The sequence below is a fragment of the Haematobia irritans genome, chromosome 2 (genome assembly GCF_050003625.1).
Source record: "Haematobia irritans isolate KBUSLIRL chromosome 2, ASM5000362v1, whole genome shotgun sequence".
Lineage (NCBI taxonomy): Eukaryota > Metazoa > Arthropoda > Insecta > Diptera > Muscidae > Haematobia > Haematobia irritans.
The window spans coordinates 8,058,243-8,078,168 of NC_134398.1; the positions used below are offsets into that span (position 1 = coordinate 8,058,243).

The 19,926-nt window shown below is 30.1% G+C and overlaps 1 protein-coding gene across 1 annotated transcript in view; it reads right to left on the bottom strand.

Annotated features, from left to right (window-relative positions):
* Window positions 1–19,926, bottom strand: part of Dyrk2 (Dual-specificity tyrosine phosphorylation-regulated kinase 2) — a 228,809-nt gene that overhangs the window by 39,502 nt on the left and 169,381 nt on the right. The window contains exons 5-8 of the mRNA XM_075293259.1: window positions 11,408–11,576; window positions 9,941–10,355; window positions 9,193–9,365; window positions 8,837–9,114 (exon numbers count right to left, since the gene is read on the bottom strand). Of these exons, the coding sequence (XP_075149374.1) occupies window positions 8,837–9,114; window positions 9,193–9,365; window positions 9,941–10,355; window positions 11,408–11,431 (890 nt within the window). The 5' untranslated portion in view covers window positions 11,432–11,576. The remainder of the gene's footprint in view (window positions 1–8,836; window positions 9,115–9,192; window positions 9,366–9,940; window positions 10,356–11,407; window positions 11,577–19,926) is intronic.

The window sequence follows — 19,926 nt, forward strand, 5'->3', positions numbered from 1 at the left end:
GTCGGTTGGTGGCCAAGTCTTAGTAATCTGATGATTGCATATATCCTTTATTGCAAGAGGGAAAAATGAAAATGTCATGGCAGGAAATAGAAAAAGGCTGGGAAGGGAAATCAATGCTATTCTTTGTCAACAAATTGATGATGAACATTTTGCGTCATTTTCTATTCAATTAATACGTAAAAGAATGCTATCTGCCCCTCCAGAAATTTCTGCCTTCGTCTTGTGTAATTTCATTAGCCTTGAGGCTTGTTTTCAATATGAATTGCTAGAAATGTATCAATTTATTTCCAATGTCCTTTTTGTCGTCCTTTTTCTCTTAAGGCATCATAATAAGGATGCTATGCTAATGGTGTTAAAGACTAAAGCTTTCCATACCTTAGGATGGGGAGAAAAGACTAAAATTCTTTCCTATGTTATTTGTCAACTGTGTAAAAATTTTTATTTTGGTTTCACTTAAATGTGGACATTTTATTATACTATGGTGGTTGTGTAACAAGGACTGTCAAATAATTTGTATTTTATGGGTCTGCTAAAGTTTTTGGGCCAAAGTTGTAAAAAATGTCCACGACAAATAAAAACGAAGAAGTTGACAGAAAACCAACAACAAATTTTAAAGCCTAACTCTTAGGCTTTTGGAAAATACGAAACACAATTTGCATACTTTTAGCCTTTGGTATTTATCAAATGGCATCAAAATAATGTCTCATTATATTAATAAGGGTGTGACAATTTCTTTTTTCCATTTTCGATTTAGAATTTTTTCTGGGCTTTTTTCTTTTTTCCTTAAAGGCTAAGGTTGAGTATAATGCCTCCAGGAATACTTGAAACTTTTGCAATTTTTTTGTTTTTAATACAAAAAAATAAAATAAAACTTCTAAAAAGTACCCACAATTCATATCAACATAATTTGAAATGAACTGTTAAAGAACACCATCGGCAATAAACGCAAATTAGAACCTTGACTTTGTCTACGCCCAAAAATAGGTTGATATTATTATTAGTTTTGAAAATTTTTGTTATTGCATTTGTCCCCCTTTTTGAACTTCTAACCTTAGTGAAGGCTAAAGACAATGAACTTTTTAATGGAGACAGCATGTGGAAATGTGAATGGGTCATAAAGAGAATGGGTAAGAATTTTATGATAAATATTTTATACAGAATAATAGAAGACATAATATCACAAAACATTACAAAAAAATAACTTAAGAGCGTCTCCAGATATGCAGTATCCTAACTAGTTATCCCACTCTTAAAAGTATGCTTCAAAAATCACACACAAGTTATGAAAAAAATAATAACCGAATCAAATCCTAAAACTATGCTAATGATCTTAAAGTTTCGTCCATAAATTCAAAGCAAATGCAGTAGATTATTTGCCATATAATTTATCACATGTGGCACTAAATTACCTCATAATATCAATGCCTCAAAATAGAGGCTGTAATAAAATCTAGCAAATTTATATGTTGCCCTAACATTTTTATTCCACTCCTAAAAGTATGCTTTAAAACATACGCACAAATCTAGAAATAAAAAAATATAAATACAAAAATTTAATAAAATATATTTATGGGTCTGAAGAGACTTCATAATCAAAAATTAAGAACGAATATGAGAGAAGTTTAATTTTAAATACTAAACACGTTAAAAATCGATTATTTATTTATTTATTAACCTTAAGTTAGAACAAGAATATACGACCGTAAGTTCGGCCAGGCCGAAGCTTATGTAGCCTCTACAATGGATTGCGTAGAAACTTCTTCTAAACACTGCCATCCACAATCGAATTACTTGGGTTGCGGCAACGCTTACCGATGGCATGGTATCTTAAGACCTACTAACACCGTCTTCTAAATTGTAAGTAAATCCATACGTGGTATATATTAAATTAAAACCGTCCGATTAAATACATATATAATTCAGTTTGACAAACTATTCTAAAGAAATAAAATTTTTACAAAATTTTCTATAGAAATAAAACTTTGACAAAATTTTCTATAGAAGTACAATTTTGACAAAATTTTTTATAGATATAAAATTTTGACATAATTTTCTATCGAAATAAAATTTTGACATAATTTTCTATCGAAATAAAATTTTGGCATAATTTTCTATCGAAATAAAATTTTGATAAAATTTTCTATAGAACTAAAATTTTGACCAAAGTTTCTTTATTGAAATAAAATTTTGACAAATTTTTCTTTATTGAAATAAAATTTTGACAAAATTTTTTATAGAAATAAAATTTTTACAAAATTTTTTATAGAAATAAAATTTTGACAAAATTTTCTATAGAAATAAAATTTTGACAAAAGAAATAAAATAGAAATAAAATTTTTACAATTTTTTTTTTTTTATAGAAATAAGACAATTTTCTATAGAAATAAAATACCCTTTGTAACTTTTCGTCCGGTGTAGCACGAATAAATTTTCGATCGAAATAAAATTCTGGCAAAATTTCCTATGGAAAAAAAATTTTAACAAAATTTTCTGTAGAAATAAAATTTTGAAAAAAACTCTATAGAAATAAAATTTTGAAAAAAAAATCTATAGAAATAAAATTTTGACAAAATTTTCTATCGAAATAAAATTTTGACAAAATTTTCTATCGAAATAAAATTTTGACCAAATTTTTTATAGACATGAAATTTGGACACATTTTTTTATAGAAATAAAATTTTGACAAAATTTTTTATAGACATAAAATTTTGACAAATTTTTTTATAGAAATAAAATTTTGACAAAATTTTTTATAGAAATAAAATTTTTACAAAATTTTTTATAGAAATAAAATTTTGACAAAATTTTTTATAGAAATAAAATTTTGACAAAATTTTCTATAGAAATAAAGTTTTGACAAAATTTTTTGTTGAAATAAAATTTTTACAAAATTTTTTATAGAAATAAAATGTTGACCAAATTTTTTATAGAAATAAAATTTTGACAAAATTTTCTATAGAAATAAAGTTTTGACAAAATTTTCTATAGAAATGAAATTTTAACAAAATATTCTATAGAAATGAAATTTTAACAAAATTTTCTATATAAATAAAATTTTGATAAAATTTTCTATAGAAATAAAGTTTTGGTAGATTATTTTTGGCTCGAGTGGCAACCATGATTATGAACCGATATGGACCAGTTTTTGTATGATTGGGGATCGGCTGTATATAACTATGGACCAATTTTGGTATGGTTGTAGCGGTATATACTAACACCACGTTCCAAATTTGAGCCGGATCGGATGAATTTTGCTCCTCCAAGAGGTTCCGGAGGTCAAATCTGGAGAACGGTTTATATTGGGGCTATATATAATTATGGACCGATATGGACCAATGCCGGCATGGTTGTTATACTAACACCATGTTCCAAATTTCAACCGGATCGGATGATATTTGCTTCTCTTAGAGGCTCCGCAAGACAAATCAGGGGATTATATGGGGGCTATATATAATTATGAACCGGTGTGGATCAATTTGCAATACCATCCGATCTACATCAATAACCACAACTTGTGCCAAGTTTCAAGTCTTAGCTAGTTTCGTTCGGAAGTTAGCGTTATTTCAACAGACGGACGGACATGCTTAGATCGACTCAGAATTTCACCACGACCCAGACTATATATAATTTATGGAGTCTTAGAGCAATATTTCGATGTGTTACAAACGGTATGACAAATGGGGGGTATCCCCATCCTATGGTGGAGGGTATAAAAATCAATGTAATGGGAGTTAGAAGCATACTATAGGCGCATAAACAACATTGGCCCCGAAAGGGTTAATTTTATTCTTAATTTCCATCTTATTAAGGCTTATTAATTCTCTCGCCATAGACTGTATATATTGCATCGATAGGCCATACAAATATTGGCCATGAATTGCTGTTGGAATAAATGTATCAAGAAATGACAGCATAGCGTAAGGGGCTCTGGTTTGGTTGGGGGTTTTTATCGGAATGCATGCGAGCAACAAAAAAAAAACTACAAGAGAGAATAAACAATGTTTAACGTCATAAAAATCTACAAAAACAAGAAAAAAAAGCACTTGCATGTTCACCATGTGGTTTGAACCGATTTTTCACCCCTTTTTTCGACATTTCCTCTTTTCAGACGAAAGTTTTTGTCTAACTTGTAATAAAGAATAAAATAAGTCAAATCAAATTTGGAAGTAACAAAATGTATCGAAGAAATTCAAGTTCATGTATGCATGCTGATATCGTTATTCCAATCGTTACTTTTGTTGTGCTGCAGTTGATAGTAATAACACGAAAATGCATATTTTCTACGGTTGACTGCCGCCTTATTTTATTTCGATTGGTGGGAGGATAAGGAAAACAGTCTACGCCCCATCTTGGTAGTTCAATTGTTCAAGTTTTTTTTTATTTCTTATTATGTGCCCTTTTCTGTCATAATGCAGATTTAATATTATTATGAATAGCCCTGTGGAAGGGCGTCGACATCGACGTGCATGAAAACCGGCATTTCCAGCCATTCTATATTAAGGACCTTTTTTGTGGAAAGGAAGCAAGGGACAGGAGGAGGAGATTGTTCGCTTAGTTGTTGCTGGTTTTTGTTTATTGGCATATTATGACATTTTGACGATTTTTCTATGGATTTTAGTAATGATGTTAGCAAATATGTACACAAAGGATTTACTGTAGTTGTTTTGTATATTTTAGTAGGAAGGGTATACAGATCGTTGCATTTATTGAAATAAAAATAGGGAGATATTAAAAATTTAATTTTTTTGATACAACGCTAATAAATGTACTGATTTACTGTGTGCTGGAGATTTGAATAAGATCATTTTGTTTGGAACGCCTAGAAATATGCTGTAAATTTTAGATATTTTAAAAACGACAAACTGTTAGGTTTCCTACTACAATAGGAGGAAATGGTGCCACCTAAGTTGGCATTAGCCGAAATGGTTTATAAATTGGCTAAAATTCGGGTTACTGCGTCATATTTACAACGCCTAGAAATATGCTGTAAAATTTAGATAATTCAAAAACGACAGACTGTTAGGAAAACTACTAATCTCAGGTTCAATACTACAATAGGAGGAAAAGGTGACACGTAAGTTGGCATTAGACGAAATGGAGTTTATAAATTTACAAAAAATTCGGGTGATTTGGTCATATTTCCCATACACACAAACATTTTTTCTGATTCAATCACGATATTATTTTTTAATTGAAACATCTTCAATCACGACAATGATAGTAGCAATCACAAATTTAATTGGGCATTAAAAAAGTACTTGATTAAAAAATTAATTGATTTCATTAGCAGATTAATTTTTTAATTGAATTAAATAAAAAATTTAATTGATGTCACTTGCAAAACTCAATTAATTTTTTATTAAAAACGTAACTACCCTATTTTCAATTACTTTCTTAACTGACTTACGGCCATTTTCATGTAGCGTCGTTAGGCTTTAACTGCCAGTTAACAGAAAGTAATTTGCAAATATCATCTACCCGGTTAACTGAATAAATTTCAGCAGTTAAGTTCCTAACTGGTATGTGGAATACATCGGCAAGATATGTCCATAGTACGGTTTAAAAGTTCGTTAGCTAATGAAGCATAAACGGAGCTTCATGAAAATGGGCGTTGTATCAATTAGCTTTTTAATTAATTAATTTTAAAATTTTATCCCGGTTTTCCCACCACTATAAGAACTGAGTCGATGCAGATTACTTGTTCAGACAAATATCCTCAGTGTTTATTATTATAATTATTTTATTTTTTATGAAAAAAAGAAACGAGAAATAAAGTTTTTGCCTTCATACTTGTACAAAAGTAAGGGCTAAATTTCCTATTTGCAAAAATTTCTACAATAGGGGATTTTTTAAATTAAAAACGAAAAATAAATTAAAAACAAGTATATACGGCCGTAAGTTCGGCCAGGCCGAAGCTTATGTACCCTCCACCATGGATTGCGTTGAAACTTCTACTGAAGACTGTCATCCACAATCGAATTACTTGGGTTGCGGTAACACTTGCCGATGGCAAGGTATCTTAATACTTCTTAACATCGTGTTCTAAATTACAAGGTAGTCCATACGTAGTATATATTAAACTAAAAAAGGCCGATTAAATATGTATATAATTAAGTTTAAAGTTTCTATAGAAATAAAATTTTGACAACATTTTATATAGAAGTAAAATTTGGAAAAAAAAAAGTTCTATAGAAATAAAATTTGGAAAAAAAAAATTCTATAGAAATAAAATTTTGACAACATTTTCTATAGGAATAAAATTTTGACAAAATTTTCTATAGGAATAAAATTTTTACAAAATTTTCTATAGAAATAACATTTTTACAAAATTTTCTATAGAAATAACATTTTTACAAAATTTTCTATAGAAATAAAATTTTGACAACATTTTCTATAGAAATAACATTTTGACAATGTTTTCCATAAAAATAAAATTTTGGTAGATTATTTTTGGCTCGAGTGGCAACCATGAATATGAACCGATATGGACCAATTTTTGTGTGATTGGCGATCGGCTATATATAACTATGGACCGATATGGACTAATTTTGGCATGGATATTAGCGGCCTTATACTAACACCACGTTGCAAATTTCAACCGGATCGGATGAATTTTGCTCCTCCAAGAGGCTCCGGAGATCAAATCTGGGGAACGGTTTATATGGGGGCTATATATAATTATGGACCGATACACCCTCAAAAAAAATCGCTTCTCTAACATATGTTCCAAACATATTTTGCAGGAAACACATATATTATTGGATACTGCAGAAACATTAATATGTTTGTTTTATCTGAGCGTATTATATGTTTGGAAGCATTTTGAGTCCAAAAATAGTATATGTTTGGAAGAATTCCCCAAAGAAGATTGTGCTCATTCCCTCACATAATTTTCACTACCACGAAATTTTTGAGTTCTTCGCATCTTTTTCTGTAATACAAATATGCTGTTTTTTCTTTCAAATGTCTATTCTCTTGGTTCCGAATGTATATTCTCTTTATTCTGAATACTCATTCTAATATTCAAATTAAATAGTAATTAGACTTAAGCATATAAAATTTTTGGCCTTATCATGAAACAGTTTTCCGAACCAACATACAAGCGGTTTCACAGAAATTGCTCTCATTTCATTCTATCGCTGTGTTATGTTGATATCGTTTTATTCAACCATCCCGGTTTCCATCTCTATTTATTTCTCTATACTAACTCTCTCTCTCTCTGGCGCTCTTTGAATAAAGTATCACAACATATATATGTTTACTCGAAATTTGTAAATTTATATATGTTTACATTCACACATATTATTTTTATGAAACATTCATGCCCCAAACATAATATATTCTAACATATTAACATATGTGTCCCAAACATTTTGTGTTAGTTTAGGAACATTACATGTTTGCACTTAAATATATTGTGTTTAAAAATTGTGCCCGAAACACATTTTGTTTATATCGGAACATATTAAAAACATATTTTTCTAACAGTGTATGGACCAATGTTTGCGTGTTTGTTAGAGACCATGTTCCTGATACTAACACCATGTTCCAAATTTGAACCGGATCGGATGAATTTTGCTCCTCCAAGAGGCTCCGGAGGACAAATCTGGGAATCGATTTATGCGATTTATTAGAGACCATATACTAACACCATGTACCAAATTTCAGCCCGATCGGATGAAATTTGGTTCTCTTAGAGGCTCCGCAAGCCAAATCGGGGGATCGGTTTATATGGGGGCTATATGTAATTATGGACCGATATGGACCAATTTTTGCATGGTTGTTAGAAACCATATACTAACACCATTTACAAATTTCAGCCGGATCGGATGAAATTTGCTTCTCTTAGTGCGATCGCAAGCCAAATTTGGGGGTCCGTTTATATGGGGGCTATACGTAAAAGTGGACCGATATAGATTAATTTTTGCATGGTTGTTAGAGATCATGTACTAACACCATGTACCAAATTTCAGCCAGATCGGATGAAATTTGCTTCTCTTAGAGCGATCGCAAGCCAATTTTATGGGTCCGTTTATATGGGGACTATACGTAAAAGTGGACCGATATGAACCAATTTTTGCATGGTTGTTAGAGACCATATACTAACACCATGTACCAAATCGGATGAAATTTGCTTCTCTTAGAGCAATCGCAAGCCAAATTTGGGGGTCCGTTTATATGGGGGCTATACGTAAAAGTGGACCGATATGGCCCATTTGCAATACCATCTGACCTACATCAATAACAGCTACTTGTGCCAAGTTTGAAGTCGATAGCTTGTTTCGTTCGGAAGATAGCGTGATTTCAACAGACGGACGGACGGACATGCTCAGATCGACTCAGAATTTCACCACGACGCAGAATATATATACTTTAAGGGGTCTTAGAGCAATATTTCGATGTGTTACAAACGGAATGACAAAGTTAATATACCCCCATCCTATGGTGGAGGGTATAAAAAAATAATAAAAAAATAAATTTGTATTTTTTTCAACGTTTTGAAAGCCAAGGCTAAATTTTTTAATACAATTAATAAATTTAAAATAATAAATTAATAAATTTCCCCTTGAAAGTCATTCCTAAAATGGGGAATATTTTAAATTAAAAAAAAAATAAAAATTATTTTTTAGATCAAAATCTTGAAAGAAAAGGCTAAATTTCCTATTTTACAATCATTTTTATATATGGAAATCTTTAATTTTAACATTCTGTTTACAATTTAGCACATATTACAAACTTTTAGTTCGAGCCTAAATATATGCTATAATTTTTTGTAAATAATGTTTCCAGACAATAGAAAATTTAACCCAATTAGGATTATGATATAAACACTTACCTCATCAATTCAAATGTAATGCACAAATGTTTCCTAAAATACATATAATCCAGCATATGTATAACATTATGAGATCCATCGGCATCTTTTTCACGTAACTCATCCAAAATATTCAGTTCAACCACAGCCTGATTTAAGAAACGTTTCTTATTGCGTATGATTTTTATGGCCACATGTGTATTGGTCTTGTGATCCAATGCTCTAATGACTTGGCCAAAACTACCCTTACCAATAATTTCTAAAATTTCATAACGAAAAGCGATATGATCATGTTCCACCTAAGAAAAAAAAAAGAGAAAAAGGTCAGTGCAAAACAAAAATTGATTTCGATATAATAATATTGAAGAAAAACTTACAATTTTATAATTGCCCAATTCATCATCGTATCCCGAATTAGTAGAAGAAGCTGATGGTTTATTTGATAAATTTTTATTGGTTGCATTTTGGCCAAAATACCAGATCTCTTTGTAGACATTGAGTTCTACGAATTCTAAGTCAGTCAAATAGTTGTTGTATTTTCTAACAAGTTCTGGAAAAGAAAAGAGTATAAAAGAAATACGAATTTTAATAACCTTTCTTAGGAATTGAAAGAAATTTTTGGCAATAAACAAGTTTTTTATCATACTTGTTCATATTTCCCCTAACAGTATGCTGTACTTTATGGGTTCTCGGGAAAGTATGTTTTAGCTTCTATTCTTATTTTTTTTTTTTCACAAAACATAATGGGGACTTAGTTAATGAAATCTTTTCTACGTTTTCTTTTGAGTTTATTTTCGCTCCCTAATTAATACTTGACATTTTGCCCACTTTGAAACATTGCCTTTTGGCATGAATATTTTTGTATATGACATTTCCATTGCGAATCAAAAGCAGCTACGCATTATGGCCTTGACCTTATTGCAGCCTCATGATCAAATACAAAGGACGTTATATTTTCAATTTAAACAAAAACCACCAGGTCGCAATTTGCCATTCACAGCTATTCAAAACACTTAAATAAATATTCTAAAACCAAAGCATACCTTTTGGCGTTTAAATGCTTCAAAAGCAATGCATACAGCAAAAGGAAAAGAAACAGAAAAAAATATCTCCCAATGCCCTTACCTTTTGGTGTCATGGGGGTTGTACATTTCACATCATCTCTGCCTGAATTGCCACTACCCGTACTACTATTGGATTTTGTCGATGAACCTCTTTCACCACTTGATGAATTGCCATGCGACGAAACCGTATTCGATGATACTGGCGAACCAAGATTATTATTATTGTTGTTTCCATTATTATTGTTGTTGTTGTTATTATTCATATTATTCAAATTGCCATTTGATGGACTTCGTTGCGTGGTATGATGTGAATTTTGCTGTTGCATTTGAGACTGATGGTGATGACCATTTGTGTGATGATGATTGCGGGAGGAGCCACGAGTAGTGCCACCATTACAGAGATTTGGTAAATCAATGCGTGAATTGGAGAGACGTGCATCACGATCGCGACGACATTTGTCGTTGTCGATCTGAACCTGGAAAATTTGCAAAAGGAAAAAAGGAAGAATTAAATAAAACAAGTATAAAAGAAAGAATTAAATAAAGAATTCATTTGTAATTATGGAGAATTTTTTTCTAAATTTATTCGTATAGTATTAATTACCATTTTATAGTAAATATTAACAAAAAGTTTTATTATTGATATTGAAAATTTTTTTTATCGATATTCTGGTCTTATTTTTATAATATTTTTTTTATATATTTATATATTTAGTTTATATATTTATATATTTAGATTAAGATCAAAATTTGTACAATTTTTTTAATTTTTTTTCATGATACCACATGACAAACTAAAATATTACAAAACTGTATTATTTATAGAATAGCAAAAGAAAAATCATTAATTTTAGATATAAAAATTTCAAAGGCAAAATGTATTTCATTGTCACGCATATTGCATGTATAATTCCACTTTTGAAGATCTTTCAATATATCCTTGACATTCAAGGAAAACTAAATACTTTTGCAAGAACTTGAAATGTATTTTTTGCAAAAATTTCCTCATATCGATTAAGTAGAAGTGCGGGTCAGAAGTCATACAAGGCATATGGCAAAAAGTTTGTATACGCTAAACACACAAATTGACAAAGTTTGTCATTTGTTTAACAATTTCTTTGAATATCTAATCAAATTAGTTAAATTTATGTGTGTTTATTTAGTTTTTGGTTTGTAAGCAGAAATTATATCCTTTTGGGTTTTTGGGCTAGGAAAACTTTGTACTTGGGGATTATTTGCATAGTCTTGAAATCATTGTATACTTTTGGGATGATTATATTTGCTTAAAGTAGGGTATAAGCATTTACGGTTAACTAACCCACAAAATCATAGCATACTTTAAGGATATTTACATTTAATTAATATTTGATTAGTTAGGCCAGTATTTGTTTGCTAAACTCTGATTTTATCCTTTGAAAGTTGTTGGTTTACTTTTATTGTATTTATTTTGGGTTCCTTACTGTCCTGTCTAGTATCCTATTGACTTAAATGTTAGGCTCTCATATGAGTTTTTTTTTGGTAAACTTACCGGCATTTCACATCGATCCAACATTTTGTTTATTTTTAATCTTCCAGTTTTATTAGTCTGGTTAGTACAAATATTTTGTATTGTATACTTTTAAGAGGACTTTTAGAGATTATTTTCAAGTTACCGGAGACGCGTTCATTGGTGTTGAATGTGGTTGCGGTTTGCAAATCTGAAAATAGGAAGAAAAAATATATAGAATAATTAAAATATAATTAAAAATATATGTAATAAAAATAATAAAAAAAATATATTTATTTATTTAAACATTTGTATTGCTTATAGTTTTCTACAAACTTAAAATTTTGTACTGCATAAAATTTCCATAGAGATGAGCGCAATTTTAAGAAGTAAAAATATTTAGAAATATTATAACTTAGATGTAAGAAAATTAGGATTTCTAAATTAAACAAGTATATACGGCCGAAAGTTCGGCCCTGCCGAATCTTATGTACCCTACACCATGGATTGTGTAGAAACTTCTATGAAAGACAGTCATCCACAATTGAATTACTTGGGTTGCGGCCGATGGCAAGGTATTTTAAAACTTCTTAACATCATCTTCTAAATTGTAAGTTAGTCCATGCGGGATATATATTAGACAAAAGAAAGGTCGACTAAATACATATATATTCAGTTCTTGACAGGTGTATATAGGAAAGAAATAATTATGAACCGATATGAACTTTTGTGTGGTAATTATAGAGCCAGAATTGATATATGGGGGTCGCTTTATATGGGAGTCTATATACAATTATGAACACGAGTCTACCAAAAATGGCAGATTTTTTACTGTTTGCTGGATTGGTAGAATTCTCCAACTAAGAGGTGTTTCATAAATTTTCTATAGAAATAACATTTTGACAAAATTTACTATAGCAATAAATTTTTGACAAAATTTTCTATAGAAATTCCATTTTGACAAAGTTTCCTAAAGAAATAAAATGTAGACAAAATTTTCTATAGAAATATAGAATTTTGACAAAATTTCCTATGGCAATACAATTATGGTAGATTATTTTTGGATCGAGGGCAATCGTGATTTTTCTGTGATTGGGGATCGGTTTCTCTTGGGACTATATATAACCATAGATCGATACGGACCAATTGCGGCATGGCTGTTATCGGCCATATTCTAACGTACCAAATTTCGTTTAGATCAGATGAATTTTGCTCCTTCAAGAGGCTCGGGAGGTCAAATCTGGGGATCGGTTTATATGGGGGCTATATATAATTATGAACCGATATGAACCAATTTTTTCATGGTTATTAGATACCATATACTACCACCATGTACTAAGTTTCAACCGGATCGTATGAATTTTGCTCCTCCAAGGGGCTCCGGAGGTCAAATCTGGGGATCGGTTTATATGGGGGCAATATATAATTGTGGACCGATATGGACCAATTCTGGCATGGTTGTTAGAGACAATATTCTAACACCATGTCCTAATCTTCAGCCGGATCGGATGATATTTGCTTCTCTTAGAGGCTCCGCAAGCCAAATCTGGGGATCGGTTTATATGGGGGCAATATATAATTGTGGACCGATATGGACCAATTCTGGCATGGTTGTTGGAGACAATATTCTAATACCATGTACTAATTTTCAGCCGGATCGGATGAAATTTGCTTCTCTTAGAGGATCCTCAAGCTAAATCAGGGGATCGGGTTATATGGGGGCTATATATAATTATGAACCGATATAGACCAATTTTTACATGTTTGTTAGATACCACATTCTAACGCCATGTACCAAATTTCAGCCAGATCGGATGAAATATGCTTCTCGTAGAGGCTCCGCAAACCAAATATGGGGATCGGTTTATATGTGGGCTATACGTAAAAGTGGTCCGATATGGCCCATTTGCAATACCATCCGACCTACATCTATAACAACTACTTGTGCCAAGTTTCAAGTCGATAGCTTGTTTCGTTCGGAAGTTAGCGTGATTTCAACAGACGGACGGACATGCTCAGATCGACTCAGAATTTCACCACGACCCAGAATATATATACTTTATGGGGTCTTAGAGCAATATTTCGATGTGTTACAAACGGAATGACAAAGTTAATATACCCCCCATCCTATGATGGTGGGTATAAAAAATAAATTTCATCCCCGCTGGGATTTGAACCTGTGCCGTTTAACTTTTTCGCTTCCATGGAAGTTCTCTTGAGAAGGTTTTGCAAATTACGAGAATTTTTAATTTTTTGTTTATTTATAATGGAAAAATATATTTATATGAAAATATATGCCGAAAATAAAAAATAAAATCGATGCATCACATAAAAAAATAATTTTTTAGAAAAATATTTGATAAAAAAATTTCCGCTGGTGAGATTTGAACCTGCGTTTCTTATTTTTTCGTTCATACTAATAAAGAACATCTCGAGAAGCAATTAGAATGTTATTCCTTGGTGTCGTATTGCGATCATATCACAAACATTTGAAGTGACCTTTCGACGCTTTATGTTCAATGGCGTTTGCGGCTGAGTGTGCTAAGGCTTTCTGTTATGGTGCCAGCAAACCCAGGTTCAACCCCTGGTCGGAGCGAAAAAGTTTTTCAAATTGTAAAAATTAGATAATAGGAAAATAATTGTGTAATAAAACATATTGATGAAAAAAAGTGAAATTGGTTGAAAATTTTTTTTTCGCTTTTTAAATTCCTTCATTCAAATTAACTTCCAGGGCACAACTTCTAAAGCAATGCAAAGGATCCAAAAAAGGAGTACTTCCATCCTATGACAAGCCCATGTAAAATTCATTGGAGATAATCCAAGTTTGCACTACTTCCGGATCACGGATTGGGGATCCAAACTACTTTTTTGGAAGCTCTTTTTTTGCTGGGATGTTAATATATTCGATTAACAAAATTTTATATTATTCACTTATTGAAATTTTTGGAAAATAAATATTGAGCCTATTATATGTGAATCAGAAAAATACAATAAACAGCTAACGAAACTCCTTCGACCAAAACTCTCACAAGACTGCATATTCGATTGATAAATCCCAATTACACTAGATTCCCTCTCAACCTACTCGGTACAACAAGTTTTAAAAGCAAATGCTTCTGATGAGTATACAGAAATTCCAATAAAACGTTGTCTCATTTATGCATAGAAAATTTATTTAAAAATTTAAAGCATGCTTATAGGCTGGTCCAATACAAAGGGAATTATATACCCAGCAAAAAAAATTTGGAAGGCACAACTTTAAAAGCACTTCTAGAAGATTCACTCCCAATGATGTTCTTTATTTTAACTACCCAGGAAGTTCTTTTAATTCAATTTTTTATAAATTGGTTTTTTCATACTTTAAATGGGTAATTTTAACTTTTTTTGTTTCAAATAGGTTAAAAACAGAATAAGAATTCATAAAATGGTACAAATCATTTAAATTTTGTCAAAAAAAAATGCTAAATCCAGTCTGAAAAAATTGCGAATTTTTGAAAATATGTGATGCCAAACGTTCCACACAAGCGTAAGAATGCATTAAAACTCATAAAAAATTGTAAAAATTATTTATTTGTCAAAATATCACAAAATTTCTTAGTTCACATCCAAAACATTGAAATCGGATCACACCTACAGAAGTGATGCAAATTCAGTGCAACGGCTGTTGAAATGGAGGACTTCCGTCCTGTGACAAGCCCATGTTAAATTCATCGCTTCTGCGTCAATTTTGCACCACTTCCGGATCCAAAAAGAACATTTTCATTACTTTTTTGGCGACGCTTTTTTTGCTGGGTATTTAAAAAACTGTTACTCATTATCATTATATTCGTTTAAAGGAAATCCTTTATACTCAATTCCCACATTAATTTTATATTCGCTTAATAAATCTCTGTTCTTTTCATTTGAGTGAGATTTTCATATTTCCTGGCATTTACCATAATTCAAACATATCATGATGACATTATGTGGGAAACTTGAAAAAAAAAAAAAAAACAAAACACCAAGAGACATATAAAGTGAAAACCTATTATTATAAATCAATAAACCAAGGTAATATTTATAAAAGCGAATTCACACTTTTGTACTCCTGAGGCTGGCCAATGGAACTCTTTTTGGTTGTGGTAAATATACTTTCATTTTTTTTATGATCCATGAATGAAAAACTAGTCTTCAATAAGTGGGAAATTTTCTTTTAGCCGGATTTTATTTATTTTTTTTCTGAAAAGCTCCAGTCATTTGTAATACCAAGTAGTGTCTTATGTAATTTGTTTCTTTAGCTAATAATTTTCATAATTCCATCTCTTGCCAAGTTTGTTAATCCATTGATGATGACGACAACTGGTTGACTACAAAAGGTCATCCTTACAGGATGCACGGGTATAGCTGTTGGCGTTTGAACTGCTAAGACTCAACGACAAAAACTTTCGCTTATCTAATGTGACAAGATACAAAGTAACTACGAAAAAAATGGCAAAGTGCTAAATACAATGGAAGATAGGGTTTGCAGATATAGAAATCGGGTTATGATTTTGTGTTTGAAATATAATGAATTTTTTTCTCTATTTTCATATTCGGGAAAGAGATTAAAAAAGTAAGAGTATATTTATTTTTAACTCCACATGACATTTGAAAGTACATTGACAGGAATCTATAGCATACTCTTAGGCAGCTTCAAGGTTTCAAAGAATCACAAGAATCTATAGGATACTTTTAGGCAGCTTCAAGGTTTCAAATCAGAAAAACGGGTTCTTGTTTAAATTTCGACGATGTTTTTAATTTTTCGTTGAAAAATTATACTAATAAATGCAGACATGTCACGGCTAAAAACTTCTAATGAGGAAAACATTAATAAAATATGCAATTTCATTTCGCAATAAAATGTGATCATATAAAACAATTATAATTTAATTTATGTTAGTTAGCTGATGGTCTCAGTAGCCCGTGCTACTTTTCCTTTTAATATTATTCTTATATTATACTATAAGTCTAGTATTGTAAATAAATATATATGTAAGTAGATTTCTTAACTAAAAAAATATTTTTTTTTGTAAACATTTCTCATTTTTAAATTTTTTAAGTCGTCTTAGCTTGTCAATGAACTTTCTGTTTTCAAGTTTTCTATTTTGGAATTATCGACTTTTGCAATATCGATTTTTTGACAAACTGTTGTATTTCTTTATTAAATTGTTAAAAATAGTATGTATTTAATTCACACCTTAAGCTAATGAAGATATGTTACCTAAACCCACAATAATCCCAAATAAATTGGGATTAAAATATTCCTATTAGTTTATTCAATACACAAAACTCTACATGTTGAAATTTATCAAGAAAACAAACCACAATGCAAACCCTAATCATAACCCCAAAATGTTTTTCTGATGATTTCCATTCGTCCATAACCATCATCGTGACTGTTAGTTGGGATTAGAGTATGCAAGTTGGTTTGCTGTAATAATAATGGATAATCGTTTAACGTCAAATGTCAAAAGTTTGTCTTTAACCAAATAGCAAATGGCCAAAAAGTTTTTTCGGCTAAAATAATAATAACTTTATGTTATTGTTGGCCACGAAAACCACAAACGAAACCGAAACTATGGTTGAAATATAAAGCTTCCTCCTTTTCAACAGCCAGTCGCCTCCAAAATCTTGCAGTTTTGACAAAAACAAAAAACACACCATTTTTTTTTGTCTGCCGCAAGACTACCAGATTTGGTTAATAGCGACTGTCAAAATTTGTTTGATTTGGATTTCTCCTTTTGGGAGGTTTTTTTTTTGGTTGGTTTCTGTATCTGTTTCGTTTATGGAAAATCGAAAAACCACTTGTATGTTACTGTCATGTAGCCTTCATCACGTACGACCAGCTAGACTTACCGTCTGGCTTAGTTTTACGTCGTTTTAAATGCAAAAAAAAAATAAATAAATAACACCACCAAAATGGTAAGTGATTTTGGTAAACTAACAACTAACGAAATTATAATGAACATTGCTCGATGGCTTGGCCAAAAAACTATCTGCAAACCATTTTTCAATGTGTCAGCTGAAGAGGAAGTCTTCGAGGGTGGTCGGCCACCCGCTATTGGTTGGCTTCTCTGGAAAATTTTAGCACACATATGTGTTACGTACGTGAACCGAGGTAGGTCAACATAAATCAGAAAATACACTTCATGATATATGAAGTTATTAAATCATTTAAAGATTTGTGAATGAAAAAGAGCGATGGGTTAAAAGGTTAAGTGAGACAAGTTGATGAAGTTTATATATTTGATAACCACAGTTGGTTAACTTCCGTGAAAATAAATAAAATCTAGTACCATCGCACAACGCAATAGACGTTGTGAAACCTTCTAGCTGCCCGTTATTTTAAATTCACTTATAGTGTTTTCTTTTCAAAAAAAAGAAAAAGATTTGCAATAAATTTGTCATAGACTATTAAAGCTTTGTAACACCACTCCTGAACTTCTTTTTTCTATCACTGAGTGCTTTTTAATTCCTTTTTTTTATAGCCGAGTCCAAATGGCGTTTCACATTAGCTTTGAAACACTCGCCAGCATTCCTGGGAGGGCATAAACCATCACTGAAAAACTTTCTGGTCTTTGGCTGAAACTGAAATTGAACTCATTACCCTGTGTTTGCAATGCACGCATTATCCTGATCCTTTTTTTTCGTCCGTTATTGCGTATCTATAATGGTATGTCCACTGTAGAGAACATCGGTAGTCAAAGGGTTAAGAATATTATCGTGTCGAAAAAAAAATCTTTTTGTTTTGTTTGTAGAATTAATTCATTCTTCAATTTTGCTTCTTATTTTTCTAAAGATATTTATAGAATATTTAGGTTTTAAAGAAAATTTTGTCAATATTTTATTTTTATAGAAAATTTTATTTTTATAGAAAATTTTGTCCAAATTTTATTTTTATAGAAAATTTTGTCCAAATTTTATTTTTATAGAAAATTTTGTTAAAATTTTATTTTTATAGATAATTTTGTCAAAATTTTATCGTTATAGAAAATTTTGTCAAAATTTTATTTTTATAAATAATTTTGTCAAACTTTTATTTTTATAGAAAATTTTGTCAAAATTTTAATTTCATATAAAATTTAAGTTTTAAAGAAAATTTTGTCAAAATTTTATCGTTATAGAAAATTTTGTCAAAATTTTTGTTTTGTCAAATTTTTATATATATAGAAAATTTTGTCAAAATTTTAATTTTATAGAAAATTTAAGTTTTAAAGAAAATTTTGTCAATATTTTATTATTATAGAAAATTTTGTCAATATTTTATTTTTATAGGAAATTTTGTCAATATTTTATTTTTATAGAAAATTATGTAAAAATTTTATTTTTATAGAAAATATGATCAAAATTTTATTTTTATAGAAAATTTTGTCAAAATTTTATTTTTATAGATAATTTTATAAAAATTTTAATTTTATAGAAAATTTAAGTTTTAAAGAAAATTTTGTCAATATTTTATTATTATGGAAAATGTTGTCAAACTATTATTTTTATAGAAAATTTTGTAAAAATTTTATTTTTATAGAAAATTTTGTCAAAATTTTATTTTTAGAGAAGATTTTGTCAAAACTTTATTTTTATAGAAAATTTTGCCAAAATTTTATTTTTATAGAAAATTCTGTGAAAATTTTATGTTTATAGATAAAGATTAGAATTGTCGTATAATAAATTAAATTTTTAGGTTTAGTTTTTAAGGATGATGGGTTTGAAAAAATTAAATAAAAATTAAATTTGCCTTAGTATCTGTACCTTTTACTGAGCCTTTCTTTGTCCTCTTATTAAGCTGGATGCAGATTAATTCATTTGGAATCTCTTGAGAACAGTAGATTAAAATGTTCTGATATGTTTGTTTTTAAGGTAATTAATAGATTTATTAATTACCTTCTAGAGATTATTAGTTGTAATGTACCAGTACGGTATCTTAGACGTCATGCCTATTTTACTTTTCCTTTTCATAGGAGTAATTATGCTTCTTGCGAGCCCATTTTGAGAGTTCTAAAAGAATTTAACAAATTGAATAATAATTTTAATTGAGATTTTTCAATTTCCCTAAATAAATTTTTTAATATTTAAGATTTAATTTATTTTTAAAATTGCTACTCTGTAAGGATTGTAATCCATAGACTTAAATAATAAATAAAAATAACTATTTTCAAAAACCTTCTATACAAATATAAGTAGAAAGATTTATTAAACCATTTTTGACTACTGATACCATCCCAGCGAAACAATTGGTAAGAGTTTCTAAAGTCACCACACGTAAAATGGTTTCTATAATTAAATTATTTAATAAAATGGCCCAAAAAAATCCCTTCTAAAGAAGCTGTAAATATTTGAGAATAAACATTTTGGATGGATTAAATATCATAAAAATCATAAAACTCTTTAAAAATTATTTATATGGTAAAATAATTAAGGCACATCAAATGCACAGAATTTGGTTCATACCTTGAGAACTAATGGCAATTCAGTACAAAGGATACTGAAGGGTTGGACATCTGTCCTATGACAAGTTCGTATTAAATTATTCTTCTTCTGCGCTA